This window comes from Bos javanicus, chromosome 7, assembly GCF_032452875.1.
Source record: "Bos javanicus breed banteng chromosome 7, ARS-OSU_banteng_1.0, whole genome shotgun sequence".
NCBI classification, from domain to species: Eukaryota; Metazoa; Chordata; class Mammalia; order Artiodactyla; family Bovidae; genus Bos; species Bos javanicus.
In genome coordinates, this window is record NC_083874.1 from 15444998 (window position 1) to 15463037 (window position 18040).

Sequence of the window (18040 nt, forward strand, 5' to 3'; positions counted from 1 at the left end):
AAGTGAAGAGGAACTAAAAAGCCTCTTGGTGAAAGAGGAGAGTGAAAAAGTTGGCCTAAAGCTCAACATTCAGAAAACTAAGATCATGGCATCTGGTCCCATCACTTCATGGCAAATAGATGGGGAAACAGTGGAAACAGTGTCAGATTTTATTTTGGGGGGCTCCAAAATCACTGCAGATGGTGATTGCAGCCATGAAATTAAAAGACACTTAACCCTTAGAAGGAAAGTTATGACCAACCTAGATAGCATATTAAAAAGCAGAGACATTACTTTGCCAACAAAATCCATCTAGTCAAGGCTATGGTTTTTCCAATGGTCATGTATGGATGTGAGAGTTGGACTGTGAAGATAGCTGAGCGCCGAAGAATTGATGCCTTTGAACTGTGGTGTTGGAGAAGACTCTTGAGAGTCCCTTGGACTGCAAGGAGATCCAACCAGTCCATCCTAAAGGAGATCAGTCCTGGGTGTTCATTGGAAGGACTGATGCTGAGGCTGAAGCTCCAATACTTTGGCCACCTCATGTGAAGAGTTGACTCATTGGAAAAGACCCTGATGCTGGGAGGGATTGGGGGCAGGAAGAGAAGGGGACGACAGAGGATTAGATGGCTGGATGGCATCACCAACTCGATGCACATGAGTTTGGGTGAACTCTGGGAGTTGGTGATGGACAGGGAGGCCTGGCATGCTGCGATTCATGGGGTCACAAAGAGTCAGACACGACTGAGCCATTGAACTGAACTGAACTGAACTGAGGGGAACTAAAATCCCACATCCCTTGCCGTGGAACAACAACAACAAAAAACTAGTCAATGAGAATCTCTTCCTCAGGAAATTGGCATTTAGATTGAGTGTGTTTATGTGTGTGTGTGTGTGAGAGAGAGAGAGAGAGAGAGAGAGAGAGAGAGAGAAAGAGGAAGAAACTGTAAACTGTTCTTATGAGAGGCAAGCTAGCTCTCTGGGTAAGAGCATATGTTCTGATGCATTCCACATGTCACTTGCCCTGCAACCTTAGATAAGCTACTTAACCCTCCCTAGTCTCGGTTTTTCATGTATAAAATGGGCATGATAATAATGCCCCCTCATAAGGCTTATGTGAGGATTATGAATAGATTACATCAAGTTACGAGAACATGCCTGGCACACAGTAAGCGCTCAGTAAGGATAGCAATTATCTGCTTAAGCTAATTTAAGAAGGACAGGGAAGATTGCGCTGCAGTCCATGGGGTTTGCAAACAGTCTGACATGACTTAGTGACTGAACAACAATAACAATTTAAGAAGAATACTGTTACATCCAATTGCTTTTTTAAATGAATTAATTTGGCTACATCAGGTCTTAGTTGCAGCATGTGGGATCTTTTGTTGCAGTACACAGATTCTCTAGTTGTGGCATTCAGGCTTAGTTGCTCTGAGACACATGGGATCTTAGTTCCCTCACCAGAGATCAAACCCGTGTCCCCTGCATCATTTCAAGGGGGATTCTTAACCAATGGACTGCCAGGGAAGTCCCAGGGATTTTCCTTGCATGGCAGGTGGAACTGGTGGGATGTAAGAATGGCACCGCCCCCATGAGGGTGATCCAGCCTTGGAGTGGGGCAATATTCATTAAAAAAAATTTTTTTTTGGCTGCTGTAACAGAGACCCAAATAATACTGATGGCTTAAATAAGCTGGGCATTTAAGAAGAATATGTATTTATTTGGCTGTGCTAGGTCTCAATCACAGCTCACAGGATCTTTAGTTGTGGTGTTCAGCATGTGGGATCTAGTTCCCTGACCAGGGATGGAACTCAGGCCCCCAACATTGGGAGCTCAGTCTTAGCTGCTGGACCACCAGGGAAGCCTTGAGATAGATATTTATTTTCTTTTGTAACAGTTCAAGTAGCAGCAACACAGTATGTTTGCTCCCTGGTCTCAGAGGGCCATGATCCTTCCAGTTTGCTGCTCAGTTGTTCAGATGGTATGAACCACCCAGTCCAAGCTGATCCACTCATATCTTCATTCTAATCAACCCAAGGTAAAAAAAGGCAGGAGAGGACACACCCCTTCTCTTTAAGGGCAGAGCCTGGAATGTACCCACATCCTTTCCCTTTACAACTCATTGGCTGAGACTTAGTCATATGACCACATTTCACTGCAAGGGAGACTGGAAATGCAGTTGTTACTCTGGGTAGCCAGCTGAGCCAGCTGAAAAATCAGTGTTTCTGTAACCATAGGAGAAGGTGATTGGATTTAGGGAGTCAATGGACAGTCTCATTCTCAGAGCAAATCAGAGGCAAGAGACTCTGTTACAAAGTCCTGGTGACATCTTTTGAGTCCCTGGATCCAACAGTGCCTGAAGCTGGCCCCATGGAACTTTTCAATTACAGGGGCATTCATTTCTGGTTTTTTGCCCATTCCTGTTTGAATTGGGTTTTTGAACACTTGAAAAAGCAAGAACCCTTATTAATACAGTTAGATATAAAGCCTATAGTTGATGTCTAGCAGAGTGGGAGTTCATAACTGGGTATTGTTGTTGCTGATGTTGTAATGATTGTTTTTCACATGATGATGTTATTTGCCTCAAGTTCTGATGGAATTTCATTTCTTCCCTCTTCCATATACCCAGCAGGAAAGAATTATATTACCCCAACAATGTTGAGGGACAGAGTCCTGAACCCTCTGTTTGTGACAGAACCCCACTCCCACCCCATGCTGGTGTCAGCCGTGCCTCACTCAACCCCTTTCTTAGGGCTCTTAGTTTTTCTTTTCTAATTTTTATTTATTTATTTTTGGATGTGCTGGGTCTTCATTGCTGCACAGGATTTCCTTTAAGCAGCAGGCGGGGGCTACTCTTTAGCTACGGCGCGCAGGTTTCTCGTCATGGCGGCTTCTCTTGTTGTGGAACACAGGCTCTAGAGCTTGGAGACTTCAGAGTTGCAGCACACGGGCTCAGGAGTCGTGGTCCCCAGGCTCTAAAGCACAGGCTCAGTAGTTGTGGCACACGGGCTTAGTTGCTCCACAGCATGTGGGATCTTCCCAGACCAGGGATGGATCCCGTGTCTCCTGTGTTGGCAGGCGGGTTCTTTACTACTGAGCCACCAGGGAAACCCTTCTTTTCTTATTTAAATTTTTATCCTAATGAAGAGTAGACTTGGGGCACAGGCACAGAACAAACAAGACTGACTCCTGTTTTATAACTTTGGTCACTATTTTCACCCATTTTTGTCACTTTTGGTGTGTCTCCAATAGTTACAAGGTTTCTCTGGGGGAGGATCTGACCCCTGACACCCCACCCCTTTCTGTAAGATGAAGCTCTCCACCAGCCAACCTCATGGGCTGGTGTCTTTGGAACAGGGATCTGGTGCCAAGAGGGTCAGAGGGGTGAGGTCCAATAAAATTGGGGGGGTTTCAGGGTATGGAGCACAATGACCTCTACTGGGGAATTGGAGCTTTTCATAGAGGAGCCCCCTCCCCACCTCCTGGTTATAGAAGCCAGACCCCTTGCTGCCCATGAGGCCCATATCCTGGAGGAGTGGATAGGGAGACTGAGGTTGTATGCTGGGCCCCCTCCTTCCGCCGCAGCACGAAGTCTCCAGGGGCGGCTGGGCTCATGGCATAGAACACGTTGGCGTTGTCAGGAATCAGGAACTCTGGCCAAGCATGGAGAAGATGGTGAAAAGCTCACACAATCTGGCACTTCCCCCACAAAGGACCTAGGGAACCTTCTACCACTCACCACGCAACCTGAACAATCTTGGATCCCTTCAGCGAGTGCTAAGCCAACCTCATTCCCCTCTCATTGGAAATCTAGACAAGTTCCCACTCCAAGCCTGCACAACCTCATGTCTCCCCCACTGTGAACCTGGGCAACCTCCTCCTATTCCCCTGGAGTCTAGACAACCTGCACTAGAAGCTTGAGCAAAGTCAGGCCTCCCACCCCAATCAACGTCCTGCTCACCCCACCCTCCCCCCTGCAGCCAACTCCCAGCCAAGTTCATGCTGCTCTAGGACATGAACTTGGACAACTTCGGACTTCCCACTTCCAGCCTGTACAACCCTCACACTTGTCATGTGAACACCCTCATATATCCCTTTAGCATGTCAGTCTTTTTTTTCTTTTTTTCCTTTTGGCTGCATCACACAGCTTGCAGGATCTTAGTTCCCCAACCAGGGATCAAACCCAGGCCCCCAGCAGTGAAAGCATGGAGTCCTAATCACTGGACTGCCAGGGAATTCCCTAGCATGTCAATGTCTTGCCTCTCCCTCCTTTATATACATATTTGTCATTTCTTAAAACGTTTAATTGAAGTGCAGTTGATTTACGATGTGTTGTTAATTTCTCCTGTACAGCAAAGTGACTCAGCTATTCATACATATATATGTATGTGAAAAAAGTGAAACTGTTAGTCGCTTAGTTGTGTGGCAGCCCTGTGGACTGTAGCCTGCCAGGCTCCTCTGTCCATGGGATTCTCCAAGCAAGAATACTGGAGTGGGTTGCCATTCCCTTCTCCAGGGGATCTTCCCAACCCAGATTGAACCCTGGTCTCTTGCACTGAGGCAGATTCTTTACCATCTGAGCCACCAGGGAAGCCCACATATATGCTTTTACATTTTCAATTATGGTTTGTCACAGGATATTCAATATAGTTCCCTGTTACCTCTCTCCCTTTAAAAGCAGACAACTTTCTACTCACTTTACATTGAACAATCTCGTTTCCTACCCTGAATTTCAGTACCACGTGGCCCTCTCCCATGCCAAGTTCAAGTAACTTCAGAGTCCCCAATACCAAACTTGGACAAACTCATTTCGCCTCAGATTCAAGCCCAGACCCCCCCTTCAGTCTTGTGCTCCATGAAGTTGAGCCCAAACAACCTCACAATTCTACAAAGCGAAACCCAGATGACCTTCTATACTCCTTCTCCCACTGGTTCCCAGATAATCTCATTTCCCTATAAATCCTAGGAAGACCCTTTTGGTGCCCCCTTCCCTCACACTGAGCTAGGACAACCTCATGATCCCACCTAAGGAAGGCATCAATATTTTTCTGCCTCGTAACCCCACCCTGCTGCATCTCACCCCTACTCGGTTCCAGAACCACCCTGGTCAGCCTGCCATCCTCCCCAGCCAACTGCCCCTTAGCCCAGGCTCCAAGCTGTCCTTACTCACCTCTGTCCCCAGGAAGGACTTGGAAGAGCTGATAGTCCTGGACCCAGGGCTCGGCCACATTGTGTTTTTCCAAGGCTCGCTGGACCACGGTGGGGGCCTTGTCCTGACTAGTGAGCTGCAAAGAGAGGCTGGGAGGTAAGGGATGACCATCCAAGCCCCAAGGGCAGGGCTGTCCCCAGCAGGTCTCAGGCTCAGCTCCTCACCAAGATGCTCCGATACAGATTGCCATGGTCATTGTCGATGCTGACCCGGATGACGCGGGCCTCTGAGCCCTGCTGCCCAGGGAGGGAGATACGAGGGCCACTCAAGGGTAGGGCCAGGGACCAGGGGCCTGGCAGGTCCGGGCTCAGGGGCAGCTGTGGACAGCGGGGGTGGGGGCTGAGCGGGGAGAGAGTGAGGCCCCTCCCTCATTGTATTCAACACATCTTCCTGCATACCCTGAGCCTGGGGATGTGCAATTAGGGTATCTATGCCATCCCATCCCATAGATGCCCGCATCTATGCCATCCCATCACATACAGACCTTCATACTGTTACAGGAATTCACACATGACTCGTGTTCACACACAAGAAACCCCATGTAATCTGAGAGCAGCGAGTGCCCACGTTTGCTCACAATTGTTGGACGGGCACAAGCCCATGAACACCAGGAGCCCTGCACAGGCCCATGGATACTATGGCTATTCACGCCAGCATTTCCCCTCCAGGTACGCAAATTCCTGTGTTTGTGCTAAATTGAGTCCAACTCTTTGCGACCCTATGGACCATAGCCCACCAGGCTCCTCTGTCCATGGGATTCTCCAGGCAAGAAGACTGGAGTGGGTCGCCATGCCTTTCTCCAGGGGATCTTCCTGACCCAGGAATTGAACATATGTCTCATGTGTTTCCTGCATCGCAAGTGGATTCTTTACTGCTGAGCCACCGGGGAAGCCCTTTCCTGGGAAAACACATATCCTTACAAAAGTAGTGACTGCCACCCAGAGTGCCTTGTGGGTAAGTGGAAGCTCTTGTCCAGATCTGAGTGTAAGTGACGGACAGTCCCTTAAGTGGGTCCATAGAGATGCATGCAGTTTTCCAGACATATGCTCAGAATGCTGAGTCAACTGTGTTCACGGTCTCCTGTGCACATACTTGGCTGTGAAATCCTGTGTGCGCACGCGCACACACACACACAAAACAGCCCTGGGTGCCCGCAGTCCCACATGTACACATAGTCTTGGTACCTTGGTGCTGGGGCTCTGGGGCCCTGGAGAGGCTGGAGGACTGCCTGTAGGAGGGTCCTTGGTTCTAGGACTGGATGGAGGGGATGCTGGGGACAGACTGGGGGAGACACAGAATCTGAAGTGGGGTGGCTGCCCTGAACTCTGACCCCTCTCCAGTTCCTTCATCAGATGGGATGCTCACCTTGAGGTGGAGGATGAGGGATCCCCAGGACTTCCACCAGGGGATGAAACTCTCTCCCGGGACAGCTTCCTGAAAATAGGGAATGGGATGAGGCAAAGACCAAACACAGACCCTGGAGCAGATCCCATCCCTGTGCACGTCACCCGCCACATACTCCCTGCAACTCACGCACTGAGGCGCTTGGTCAGGCTGATTTGCCGTCGGATGCATGGGGAGCTGGGGCAGGAGGAGGCTGGTGGCTCAATGACCCGGGAGATGCGGTAGCTGAAGGGTCAAGAAGTAGATGGATGGGTGGGTTGACAAATGAATTAGATTCAGTTAGGAGCTGGGTTTTGGGTGTGTGTGTGGGTAGAGGGAGGGTACAGCCAGGAATTAGGCACCCAATGTCAAGATCAGGGTAATAAATGTGGATATTACAGTTTCAGGGTCTTATCAGTGATTAGATGAGATGGCTTGGTTAGCAGGACACACAGGGATTCACAGAGTGGGACTGAGGAGTCAAATTGGGTCAAGGATAGAGTTCAAGGTCAGATAATCACTGGGGTCAATGATTAGGGTCATGGATTCAATCAAATGAGTTGGTACAGTTGAATTGGGGTCAACTGCCTGGGGGTCATAAGTCAGATATATGTCAAAGTTGGAGTCAGTTGCTCAGAACTGGGGGTCAGTGGTTGGCCTCAGAGAGTCAGAGGTGGGTCACGGGTCAGATGGGGCCAGAGGTGGGGAAGAGAAAAGATAGGATGGTTGAGTGGAACAGCTGGCTACACATTAAACGCTGAAGTCCAAAAGTCAGACAAGGGCTTCCCTAATGGCTCAGTGGTAAAGAATCTGCCTGCCAATGCAGGAGACACTGGTTCCATCCTTGGTCTGGGAAGATCCCACAGGCTGTGGAACAACTAAGCCCAGGCATCACAACTACTGACCCTGTGCTCTAGTCCAGGAGCCACAACTACTGAAGCCCGTGTGCCTAGAGCCCATGCTCCACAGCAAAAGAAGCCGGTACAATGAGAACTCGGTGCGCCAGAAAGAGTAACCACACTCACTGCAACTACAGAAAAGCCCAAGCAGCCATGACCATCCAGCGCAGCCAAAAATAAAGAAAGTGACTTTTCAAAAAAGAAAGAAAAGACAGTCAGATGAGGTCGAAGTTTGGGGTCAGAGGGCAACTGGGGCCCTCGGCTGGGCTGGAGACAATGTCAGGTGACAGGCTGGCAGGGGGGTGAGGTGAAGGCTCAGGAGGGGATCTGAGGAGGAGCTGGGGAGGTGCATGGGGTGTGCAGATCCGGGGTGTCACCCAGGATCAGTGGCAGGGTTGGAGGGGTGCTGTCAGGGCAGGCCACAAGTTGTTACCTCTGCTCCTCGCTGAGCTTGTGCTGGGCACGCAGGGCGGCCAGGATGGGCGGGTGCGGGCTCAGGCAGTAGCTCTGACAGCGTCTCTGCAGCTGCTGGATGCGGGCCAGGATCTCCCACTCCTGAAGGGGCAGCCTCTGAGACCTCCGCCCATGCTCTGCCCCAACCCTGGACCCCCTCCCCACCTCCACCCCTGCCCACCACAGCTCCCCCTTACCTTTCTCCTCTTCTCAAAGTTGATGAGATCCCCCTGGGGACAAACTTTGTCTGAACTGGAGACAGTTCAGACTCCAAGGTCAGGGGTTGAAGATCAAGGTCAGGGGCTGGGATATCAGGAACCCCATGCACTAAGGGAGCTGGGGTCAGGGAGCACGGGCAAGGTCAAGGGTGAGAGGTCAGGAAGTTCACTGTGCTGAGGGTAAGGAGTCAAGAGTCAGGGCTCAGACCTTCAGCATATCCGGCAGGGCGGTATCCAGCATTACCAGGTCCGTGAGAAAGGTGCCAAGGTAGGGGATGGGGCCTGGGGACAGTTTCTGTGGCCCCCAGAGCTCCAGTCACCCTTAGACATCAGTGACCCCATCAGGCTCCACCCCCTGCCCCAGCATCCCACTTGTCTCTCATTTCAAACCACATCACTCACCGAAGACGGGCTTCCTGTGGGGGCATCCCCTTCTTGGGGCCCTTGAGTTGCCTCCTGGAAACAGTGAGAGACTTTATTTTCTTAGGCTCCAAAATCACTGCAGATGGTGACTGCAGCCATGAAATGAAAAGACGCTTGCTCCTTGGAAGAAAAGCTATGACAAACCTAGACAGCATATTAAAAAGCAGAGACATTACTTTGCCAACAAAGGTCCATCTAGTCAAAGCTGTGGTTTTTCCAGTAGTCATATATGGATGTGAGAGTTGGCCCATAAAGAAAGCTGAGCGCCAAAGAACTGATGCTTTTTAACTGTGGTGTTAGAGAAGACTCTTGAGAGTCCCTTGGACTGCAGGGAGATCAAACCAGTCAATCCTAAAGGAAATCAGTCCTGAATATTCATTGGAAGGACTGATGCTGAAGCTGAAGCTCCAATACTTTGGCCACCTGATGCTAAGAACTGACTCATTAGAAAAGACCCTGGTGCTGGGGAAGATTGAAGGCAGGAGAAGGGGATGACAGAGGATGAGATGGTTGGATGGCATCACTGATTCGATGGACATGAGTTTGAGCAAGCTCTGGGAGTTGGTGATGGACAGGGAAGCCTGGCGTGTTGCAGTCCATGGGGTCACAAAGAGTTGGACGTGACTGAGTGACTGAACTAACTGAGGGGGAGGAGAAGGACTGAGCAGTCTTGGGGTCTTTTTGACCCCTCCCTCAGGGAAGATATCTCCATCACAGCCATACCCAAGGGAAAGTGAACAGGGAGGAGGAGAGAGCAGATAAGCAGCAGGGGGCAGGCCCTACAGGGGATGATGAGAGATGGGGCTTGTGGATGCCGAGGACTCCAAGGCTGGCCTATAACACAGGTGAGAGTCCTTGTGACCCCTCCCAAGCAATGCCCTGAACTTTGCCTTCACAGCATTGTTCTGCCTGGTAATTAGTGATATAATTGCTGGGGCAATTACTAAATTGTGTGTGACCCATCTGGGGCCTGAAGCCCTCCAAGGGGAGGAAAGTGTGTTTGTGTCTTCGTGGCTGAGCCTCCTGGCAACTGCCTGGCACTTAACGCAGAGTTCCTTGAGCTCTCATCCTTATTTGAGACCTGTGTTCATTTATTTACTGATCACCTACTCTGGGCCAGGCACTGTTTGGAGTGCTGGGGAGGCAGCAGTGAACAAAACAGACAAAATTTCTGGCCTCATAGAGCAGACATCAGCCATGGCGAAACAGCAACAACCAAGTTAGGTGTGTAATCTAAGGACAGGCAGAGATAAGGGCAATGGGGGTAGAGTGGAGGTGTGGGGGATATAGGGAGGGCCTCTCAGAGGTGGAAACACTGGGGGAGACACCTGCAGAGGGTGGGAAGAACGTTCTTGGCAAAAGAACAGACTTCCAGTGCCATCTATTCTGCATTTTTTTGACTGTGCTGCAGTATGTGTGATCTTAGTTCCCCGACCAGGAATCGAACCCATGTCCCCTGCATCAGGAACTCAGAGTCTTAACCACTGGATCACCAGGGAAGTCTCTATTCTGGATTCACCCCCAAGAACCAGCACCTAATTGCAGTCAGAACCTCAATCTTGCCTGCAGTAAGTCAGACTCATTGGCACACTTTTTTTGTTTGTTTTGTTTTGCTTATCAAAGTCAAGTCCTTGGCACAATTTTTTTTTCCCACTCTTTGCTGTGACTCTGACCTTCTGTGACCTTTTCACTGTAGCTTCTGGTATTTGTTGAATGAGTAAATAAGGTAGCCGTCAAGTTTGAGCTCTGATGAGGACAGCAGAGGCAGCAAAAACACAGGGCTGCCTACAAACAGGAGGAAGGCCATTCTCGAGAGGTATGGGAAAGGACGCTGAGTGTTATGACAACGAAAAGCAATGGCCCTTTCCTGGGCCTAGGATCTGTGGGGGCCCTCACCCATCTGTACCTGGGAGAGAATCTCTCTGCTGCTCAGATGGTTGTTCTCATCGGAGAAAATTTGGGCAAGTTTCCTGAAAGTGGATAATGGTTCCCTGAGGAGGAGAGGAGAGGAGTCACGGGTGGCCATGGGAAGAGTCAGAGCAGGGATGCAGTGGGCAAGAGGTCTCACCCCAGCGCCCCCACCCCCAGTCCCTGGTCACCGGCTCACGGCGCCCCAGCTGCGCTTCAGCCTGTAGATGGGGTTAGACTGCAGGGCGGACAGGATGGCACGCAGGGAGGAGAAGTTCCGCAGTTCCCGGCAGCGCTGGGGAGCGGGGTGGAGGGGGTGCTGGTCACACCTCAAACCTGCCTGATCCCCATGTATGATCCACCTTTGATCCCGTGACTTGTGACCCCAGGTCAAACCCTTACATGTCGCCCCACATCTGACAAGCTACCCGGATTCAGCCTCCTCCCCCCCCTACCTCTCCGTACCCTTTGCCTGACCTTGGCTTTCCGTGTCCCCACTCCTTACTTCTCCCTGGGCCCTAGACAGACCCATAGCATCTCTCTAGTTCCAGACTCCTCATCCTCAACCTAAGTCTCACTCCAGGTGTCAACCTCTAGTCCCCTTGCCTTGCCACGCCCCCACTCCCTTTCCTGGGCCCCAGTTCTACTCTTCCCCTCTACCCAGAGGCACCTGCCCCACCTCCACCCAGGCTCTTTCAAGACGTCCACCTCCTTTTCTTGGCTTGGTACCAAGCCTATTCCTCCCCCAGTACCCCCATCCCATCCTTGTGGTGGTTTAGTCGCTCACTCCTGTCTGCCTCTTTGTGACCCCATGGACTGTAGCCTGCCAGGCTCCTCTGTCCATGGGGGTTCTTCAGGCAAGAATACTGGAGTGGATTGCCATTTTCTTCTCCAGGGTATCTTTCCCACCCAGGAGCCGAACCAGGGTATCCTGCACTGCATGGAGATTGAGCTACAATGAAGCCCATAAAACTGAGCTACAATAGAAGCCCATCATCCCATCCTTATTATTCCTTAACCAGCACGGAGTATTCTCGGCCACTCTTGAGAGTCCCTTGGACTTCAAGGAGGTCAAACCAGTGAGTCTTGAAGGAAATCAGTCCTGAATTCATTGAAAAGACTGATGCTGAAGCTACAATATCTGGGTCACCTGATGCAAAGAACTGGCTCGTTAGAAAAGACCCTGGTGCTGAGAAGATTGAAGACAGGAGGAGAAGGGGACAACAGAAGATGAGATGAGCAAGCTCAGGGAGTTGGTGATGGACAGGAAAGCCTGGCGTGCTGCATTCCATGGGGTCGCAAAGAGTCGGACACGACTGAGCGACTGAACTGAACTGAATCCTCCGCGGCTCAAGGCCACGTGCTGGACCTTCCCTTAGGTACCTCCCAGCCTCAACCCTCCGCTTACCCAGAGACCCGTCCTTGGCCTTCCGCCCGCCCCCAGCCTCTCTCACTGAGCCTAGGCCCCGCGCATGCCCTGCCCCCACGCTCCCGCCAGAGATGCACCTGAGCTATGCGGATCCACTTCTCCAGCCGCTGCGCCCTCTGCGGGGCGGCCAGGCCCGGTTCCCCGAGCACTGAGCCCAGCACGCAGCCGGTCACTGTGTTGAACTGGGTCACGGTGGCGCGCACAGTGGGGGCGATGCTTGTGGCCCCCGGCCGGTCTCGCTGCGACCACACGGAGCCCAGGCACTCGAAGGGCCGCAGGCGCGAGAAGAGCTCCTGAGCAGGGGGTGGAGGAGGGTGGAATCTGAGTTCATAGGGACCTCCCCTAACTCCTCCTCCCTCCCCCACCCGCTACCGTCCCCTATCCCAGCCCCTGCACGAGCGGGCCGGCTCTGATACTCACCACGTCCATAAGGGTCAGCTGCTCCGCCACGTCGTCTACACTGAAGTCCAGAAGCTCAGGGCCTTCCCACACGAGGCCCTCCTCGTCTTCCAGGCAGCCCATCGGGGAGTCTGGGCAGAGGATCTGGGCAGTCCCAGGGGGTCCTGAGGGAGCACTGACTAGGTGAGCTTAAATGCTCAGTCTGACGGTAGGCCACCAAGCTCCTCTGTCCATGGGATTCTCCAGGAAAGAATACTGGAGTGGGCAGCCATTCCCTTCTTCAGGAGATGTTCCCCACCCAGGGATCGAACCCTTGTCTCTTACATCTCCTGCATTGGCAGGCAGAGTCTTTACCACTGCGCCACCAGGAAAGCCCAACCTTGTGGTTAAGGGAAGGTTAAGACATTGTCTTAATGTCCCAAGTTCGAATCCAAATTGATCCACTGGGCTAGCTGTGTGAATTAAAACAAGCCTTTAACCTCTCTGTGCCTTAGTTTCCTCATCTGGATTTATTTTTTCAGTGTCCAAGTGTGAAAACATTAATTCATTATTAATGCATCAAAAGTATGGATTAAAAAAAAATCAAATGAGATCACGGATACCAGACTTCTATAAAGTACTCAATAAATATGAATTACTTTTCTCAAGGTGGTGGTGGGGGAGGGGGGTGGTCAATGGTGGCGCCCCCTAGGGGACACTTTGGAAATCCAGACATGCATAGTGAAGAATCGTAACACCCAGCCTCCAAATGTCCCTCCAAATTTGTGTCCTTAAAAAACCTATTTACAATAATCTGCACCTAGAACCCAACTATCTTGTTCTTGTTGCTATTTAGTCTCTCAGTCGTGTCCAACTCTTCTGTAACCCCGTGGACCATAGCCTGCCAGGCTCCTTTTGCCCATGGGATTTCCCAGGCAAGAATATTGGAGTGGGTTGCCATTTCCTTCTCCAGGGTATCTTCCCAACGCAGGGGTTGAACCTGTGTTTCCTGAATTGGCAGACGGATTCTTTACTATCGAGCCGCCTGGGAAACCCAGTCTTGCTCTTGAACACTAATTATTTTGGCTCCAGGAATGCAAGGACTGTAAGAGCTTGGACTTTGTTTTATATGGAAATTGCACGTGTTGTTCACCGTTTTGGAAATCGATGTCACTAACATCTGCTACAGCATCTTTGTCACTGGTGCACTCCCCTGCATTAGTCTGTGGTTTCCATGTTCACTGTGATGCTACGGCAGGTGAAGGCACTGGACAACTTCATTATGTCTTCTGATGAGGCGTGCCCAGACACTAACATACCAACACCATTGTGTAAATTGCTTTTGTCTTATTTCTCCTTCCTATTACCATTGCAATATATTATTATTTTTAAGTTCATTTGATTATCTGTCTTTAATTTAATATTAGGACAGGTGGTATTGCAAAATATTAGTTTTTAAAAGTGAGCATAGGAGGGACTTCCCTGGTGGTCCAATGGCTAAGATTCTGCACTCTCAATGCAGGGGTCTGTGTTCAATCTCTGGTCAGAGAACAAGATCCTACATGCCTCAACTAAGAGTTCATCTGACACAACTAAATATCTCGCATGCCCCAAGAAAGATTAAAGATTCTGTATGCCACAACTAAGACCCTGTGCAGCCAAATAAATAAATATTTTAAAATTGATAATTGTTGAAAATGAGTGAGGGGTGTGTAAGTGTTCTTTACACTACTTCTCTCTATTTCTGTATGTGTTTGAAATCATGGTAAAAAGTAACCCCCAAATAAAGATGTTAAAGTTCCCAGAGCCTGGCATACAGCTGGCATTCAATAAATGCTCATTTTTCTTCTCTGATCTCAAATACTCACAGTTTAGGGTAGCCTTTTCAATAGAATTTTTTTGCAGTGGTGAAAATATTTTCTATCTGTGCTGCCCAATGTGGTTACTGAGCACTAGAAATGTGGCTATTGTGACCAAAGAACTGATTCTAATTTTTATTTAATGTTAATTAACTTCAATTTCAATAGCCACATGGGGCTAGTGGCTACCTCACTAGTCTGTGCAGCTTGGATGACTTGGAATAAGCTGGAGAAATCTTGAAGGCAAAGGAAGAAAGATATTTAGTAACCAAAAGAGAAGCCGAAGGGATAAAACATATTTAAATAGCTGAAACTTTGTCTCTAGGGGAGAGAAGTGGCTGCTACTTTGTAAAGCAGAGAGAAATATGGCCAGATTAGTCTAAAGATTAAAGAAGGGATTAAGGTTATGAAGCTTTTGTGATAGGGATCAGATCAAACACAGATGGGTGAAAGATGATATTTTATAGGCAGGATGCAATTATTCAATAAATAAATCCATCTTGTAACTGACTCTGGGGACAGAGCTGGGGACACGACCAATGGATTCTATGGAGAATAATAAGGCAGGTAAGAGGACTCAGAGTGGGAGGCTCTATTTGTTGGGAAGAGATCTGAGAATGCACATTTGAGCAGGTGACAATTGAACAAAGGTTTGAATGAAGTATGTGGATATTTTTCCTTCCTTCCAAAGCTCTCTACAACAGAGGTTGGCAAGCTCAGCATGTGGGATCTTAGTTCCCTGACCAGGGATTGAACCTGCCTCTTTGCACAGAAGTGCAATGTATTAACCACTGGACCTCCTGGAAATTCTTGGCAAACTTTTCTATTAAAGGCCAGATAGTTTGCTGACATCCAACAGTAATGAAAATAATACTATTTGCCAAGCCTTCATTGGGCTTCCCTGGTGGCTCAGACAGTAAAGAATCTGCCTGCAAAGCCCTCATTACTTATTTATTTGTCTACTAATTGTCTTCCCCAGGGAACAGGGAGCTCCTATCCACAGTTTATTTGTCGAATGAATGAAGAAGCCAATGTGGTAAGTACTGTCATTGCCCCCATTCTGAAGATAAGGCTCAGAGAGGTGAAGTGACTTATTCGAGGTCGCACAGTCAGCAAATGGCAGAACTGGGATTTGAACCCAGGTCTCTGTGGCTCTTAAGGCAAGTAGCAATAGGATGATTTGTAGCCAAAAACACAAGATATCCCAACCCCATGAAAGAATATCTTTATAGCTGTCATGTGTTGAGTGGGGGAGGTGAGGGATAAATGACAATACTGGGTTATTATCCCCATTTTACAGGTGGCGAAACTGAGGCTCAGACAGGGCTAAGGACCCTGCCCAAGATCTGTAGATCTTCCAGAGGGGAGAATATCCCTGGGGGAAGGAGAATGCCTGCTCAGGACACTATCACGCCCCCAGTCCGCTCACCTGCCCGTGTCTGGCACTGCTCCTCTTCCTCCTGCTCTGCCTTCGCCTCCTTCAGGAAATCTCCCAGCAGCTTTTCAGCCTCCTGGGCCTCAGCCCCTGATGGAGCTGCCCAGCCCAGAAAGTTGCAAACACTGCCTAGGTCCGAGTGGGCAGGGGGGTCCCAGAAATCCTGAGGGTGGTCCCGCAGCCATAAGCCCAGCACTGACACCACAGCCCTGGCCAAGAGGGGTGGGACCTCAGAGCCCATCCCACAGTTGCAGACTCCCGGATCTCCTTCATTTCAGATCCGATCTTTGACCTCTGCCCTCCCCCTCCCCCACCCTATTGGAGGCAAACCTCAAGTTCTTGTTGAAAGTCAGATCTCTTCCTTCTGTTTTCTTGATTTCCACCCTGGAAAGACACCCCCACACCCAAATCAGGTGAAGAAGGGAGGGGCTGGAGAGGACTTAGGAGGAAGGTTCTGGAGGGGAGGAGGAGGGCTCCACAGAGAGTAGATCGAGCATCCAGGTGACAGTCTGGCGTGGGCACTGGAGAATCTCCCGTTGGTACTGACCCGGGCGGGAGTGGCGGCGCCGGTGGTGGCAGGAGGAGGCCCAGCACGCGGCCAGTAGGCACGAAGGCCCGGTGGGTGGCCAGAAAGGCGGGCACGAAGCCTGGGTCCTGCTCGGGATCTCCGGACACCAACTCCCTCACTAGCCGCTCCAGCCGCGCCGCCCTCAGCGCCCGCACCTTGCTGGTGCGGTAATGAAGGAAGGTGTCGGGCGCGGGGCTGAGGGCCTGCGGGCCAGGGGGACCGCAATGAGACACAGAGGACTGGGCCCCGGCACCCATCTCCAATGCGTCTTTGGGGACCACCACTTTTGCACCTGACCCTGTCTATTCCTGTGTACTCCCTTAGTTCATTATTATGTACCGTGCACAAACGGCACCCGAAACCCGCCCGGAACAGCCTCATCGCCCAGGCTACGCCCGCCCTCTGCTCTATTCACCTGGCACCCCCAACCCCCAAAGCCCCACCCCCATCCCTACCCCCAGGCTGCTCTCAGCTCTCCTGCCTCGCTTCACTGGCGCGTTCCCGTGCTCTCCGCCCCACCTTGCCCTGGCCCTGCCGCTTCTAAAGACCCCTCCTCCCTCTCCAGCTCCGCCCCATTAAACCTGGCTCACCTAAGCCCAGCCATCCAGTTTAGTCCCCAGGTCCTGCTGGGCACCGCGGTCTCACCTGGCCCCGCCTCCTCATCTACCCCACTCACCTGGCCGCCCCTAAACCCCCCTCCATCCTTACCAGGTCGGCTCTAAGCCCCGCCCCTCCATTCAGCCCCGCCCTCACCTGGTCGCCTTCCGCTCCGCCCCAGCCTCCTACCCCTTCCTCACCTGGGTGACCCGGGGCCCTGCCCCCGGACTCGAACGCTGACTGCGCTGCCGCCGCAGGGAGACACTGTACACCGCGCCGTCCTCGGTCTCCTCTCCCCAGTCCTGCAGCGGCGCCTGGACACGGAGGCGGGCTCAGGACGCGGCGAAGGGAAGGGTCCCAGGACCACTGCCCACCTCTCCAGTGGACTCAAGCCTGGGCCCTCGTTTCATCCTCCCTTCCCTGCCCAGGCTCAGGGAAGTCCCTCGGCGCCGCCGGTACCCTCCTCTCTGGTCTTTGGAAGGAAGGGGTGGCACTTTGGTGTCCAGTCGCACGGAGTCTGTCTATGATCTCTCCCATAGATGCTTTCAGAGACTCCCCCCGAAAAGGAACCGGCCATTTCACTGGGTCAGGGGCCCAGAGGCCCGAGGTAGGAACCCCCCAGGCTGTTCCAAGGAGCCTAATTTGTGGAGAGAGTCCAAGGGGACAGTTGGGAGCCTGGAGTTTCTGGACCCTGGGGTTGCCAGGGATGTAGGGTCCTGGGACTCCAGGTCCCCTTACCAGGGCGAGCTCCTTGCCCGCTGCTGTGTGCTCCATGGTCCGCGCTCGGCCCGCTCTGCTGCACTACTGAGTGAGGCGGAAGGGCCAGCTGGGGAGCAGTGGCGGGGCACTGGGCCGGCGGGGCGGGGCGGGGCGGGGCGGATGGGCCGTGCGGGGGCGGGGCGGAGTGGACCCACAGTTCTCCGACGCCCCTGCCGGACCCCAGCGCCCAACCCAGGCTCCTGGGAAGCGGCCCGGGTTCTCCCAATAAACGTGTGTGAATCTGAGCCCTGGAGAAAGGACACTCCCCAGGGGAGGGGTATTTTTTTGTGTTCCCACGTGTGGGGGAGTTAGTGTGCATAGCTAACACAAGGACAGGTCTGCGTCCTCTGGGGGGAGTACCCTTGCTCAGATTGGGAGGGCTGGTCTGCCCCAGGTTTGGCGGTATCTCGTTTCTCTGGAGGGGCGGAGGAGACCAATCTGTGTCCTGAACCCTTGGAGTCATCACTCCCGGGTCGGAGGCGGCTGAGGCTGTGGCCCTGGATTTGAGAGACAGCCGTCTATGGGGCGGTGCAGGATCAAGGA

At 51.7% G+C, this 18040-nt stretch overlaps 1 protein-coding gene across 5 annotated transcripts; it reads right to left on the minus strand.

Moving 5' to 3' along the window:
* Positions 1-1839: 1839 nt before the first annotated feature.
* Positions 1840-17953, minus strand: RGL3 (ral guanine nucleotide dissociation stimulator like 3). Of its 5 annotated transcripts, XM_061422229.1 has the most exons (19): positions 17477-17953; positions 16939-17052; positions 16121-16344; positions 15904-15957; positions 15568-15782; positions 12322-12464; positions 11979-12194; positions 10664-10767; positions 10471-10555; positions 8544-8597; positions 8350-8436; positions 8121-8153; positions 7904-8025; positions 6722-6817; positions 6554-6622; positions 6373-6469; positions 5353-5505; positions 5150-5264; positions 1840-3632 (listed from the first exon to the last, which is right to left on the minus strand). In XM_061422229.1, the coding sequence occupies exons 1-19, from the start codon at positions 17510-17512 to the stop codon at positions 3466-3468; spliced, it is 2184 nt and encodes a 727-aa protein (XP_061278213.1). In that variant the 5' UTR covers positions 17513-17953; the 3' UTR covers positions 1840-3465. The 5 variants fall into 5 exon arrangements, with proteins under 5 accessions (XP_061278213.1, XP_061278214.1, XP_061278215.1 ...); XM_061422230.1 differs by lacking the exon at positions 8350-8436; XM_061422231.1 differs by lacking the exon at positions 5353-5505.
* Positions 17954-18040: the final 87 nt, after the last annotated feature.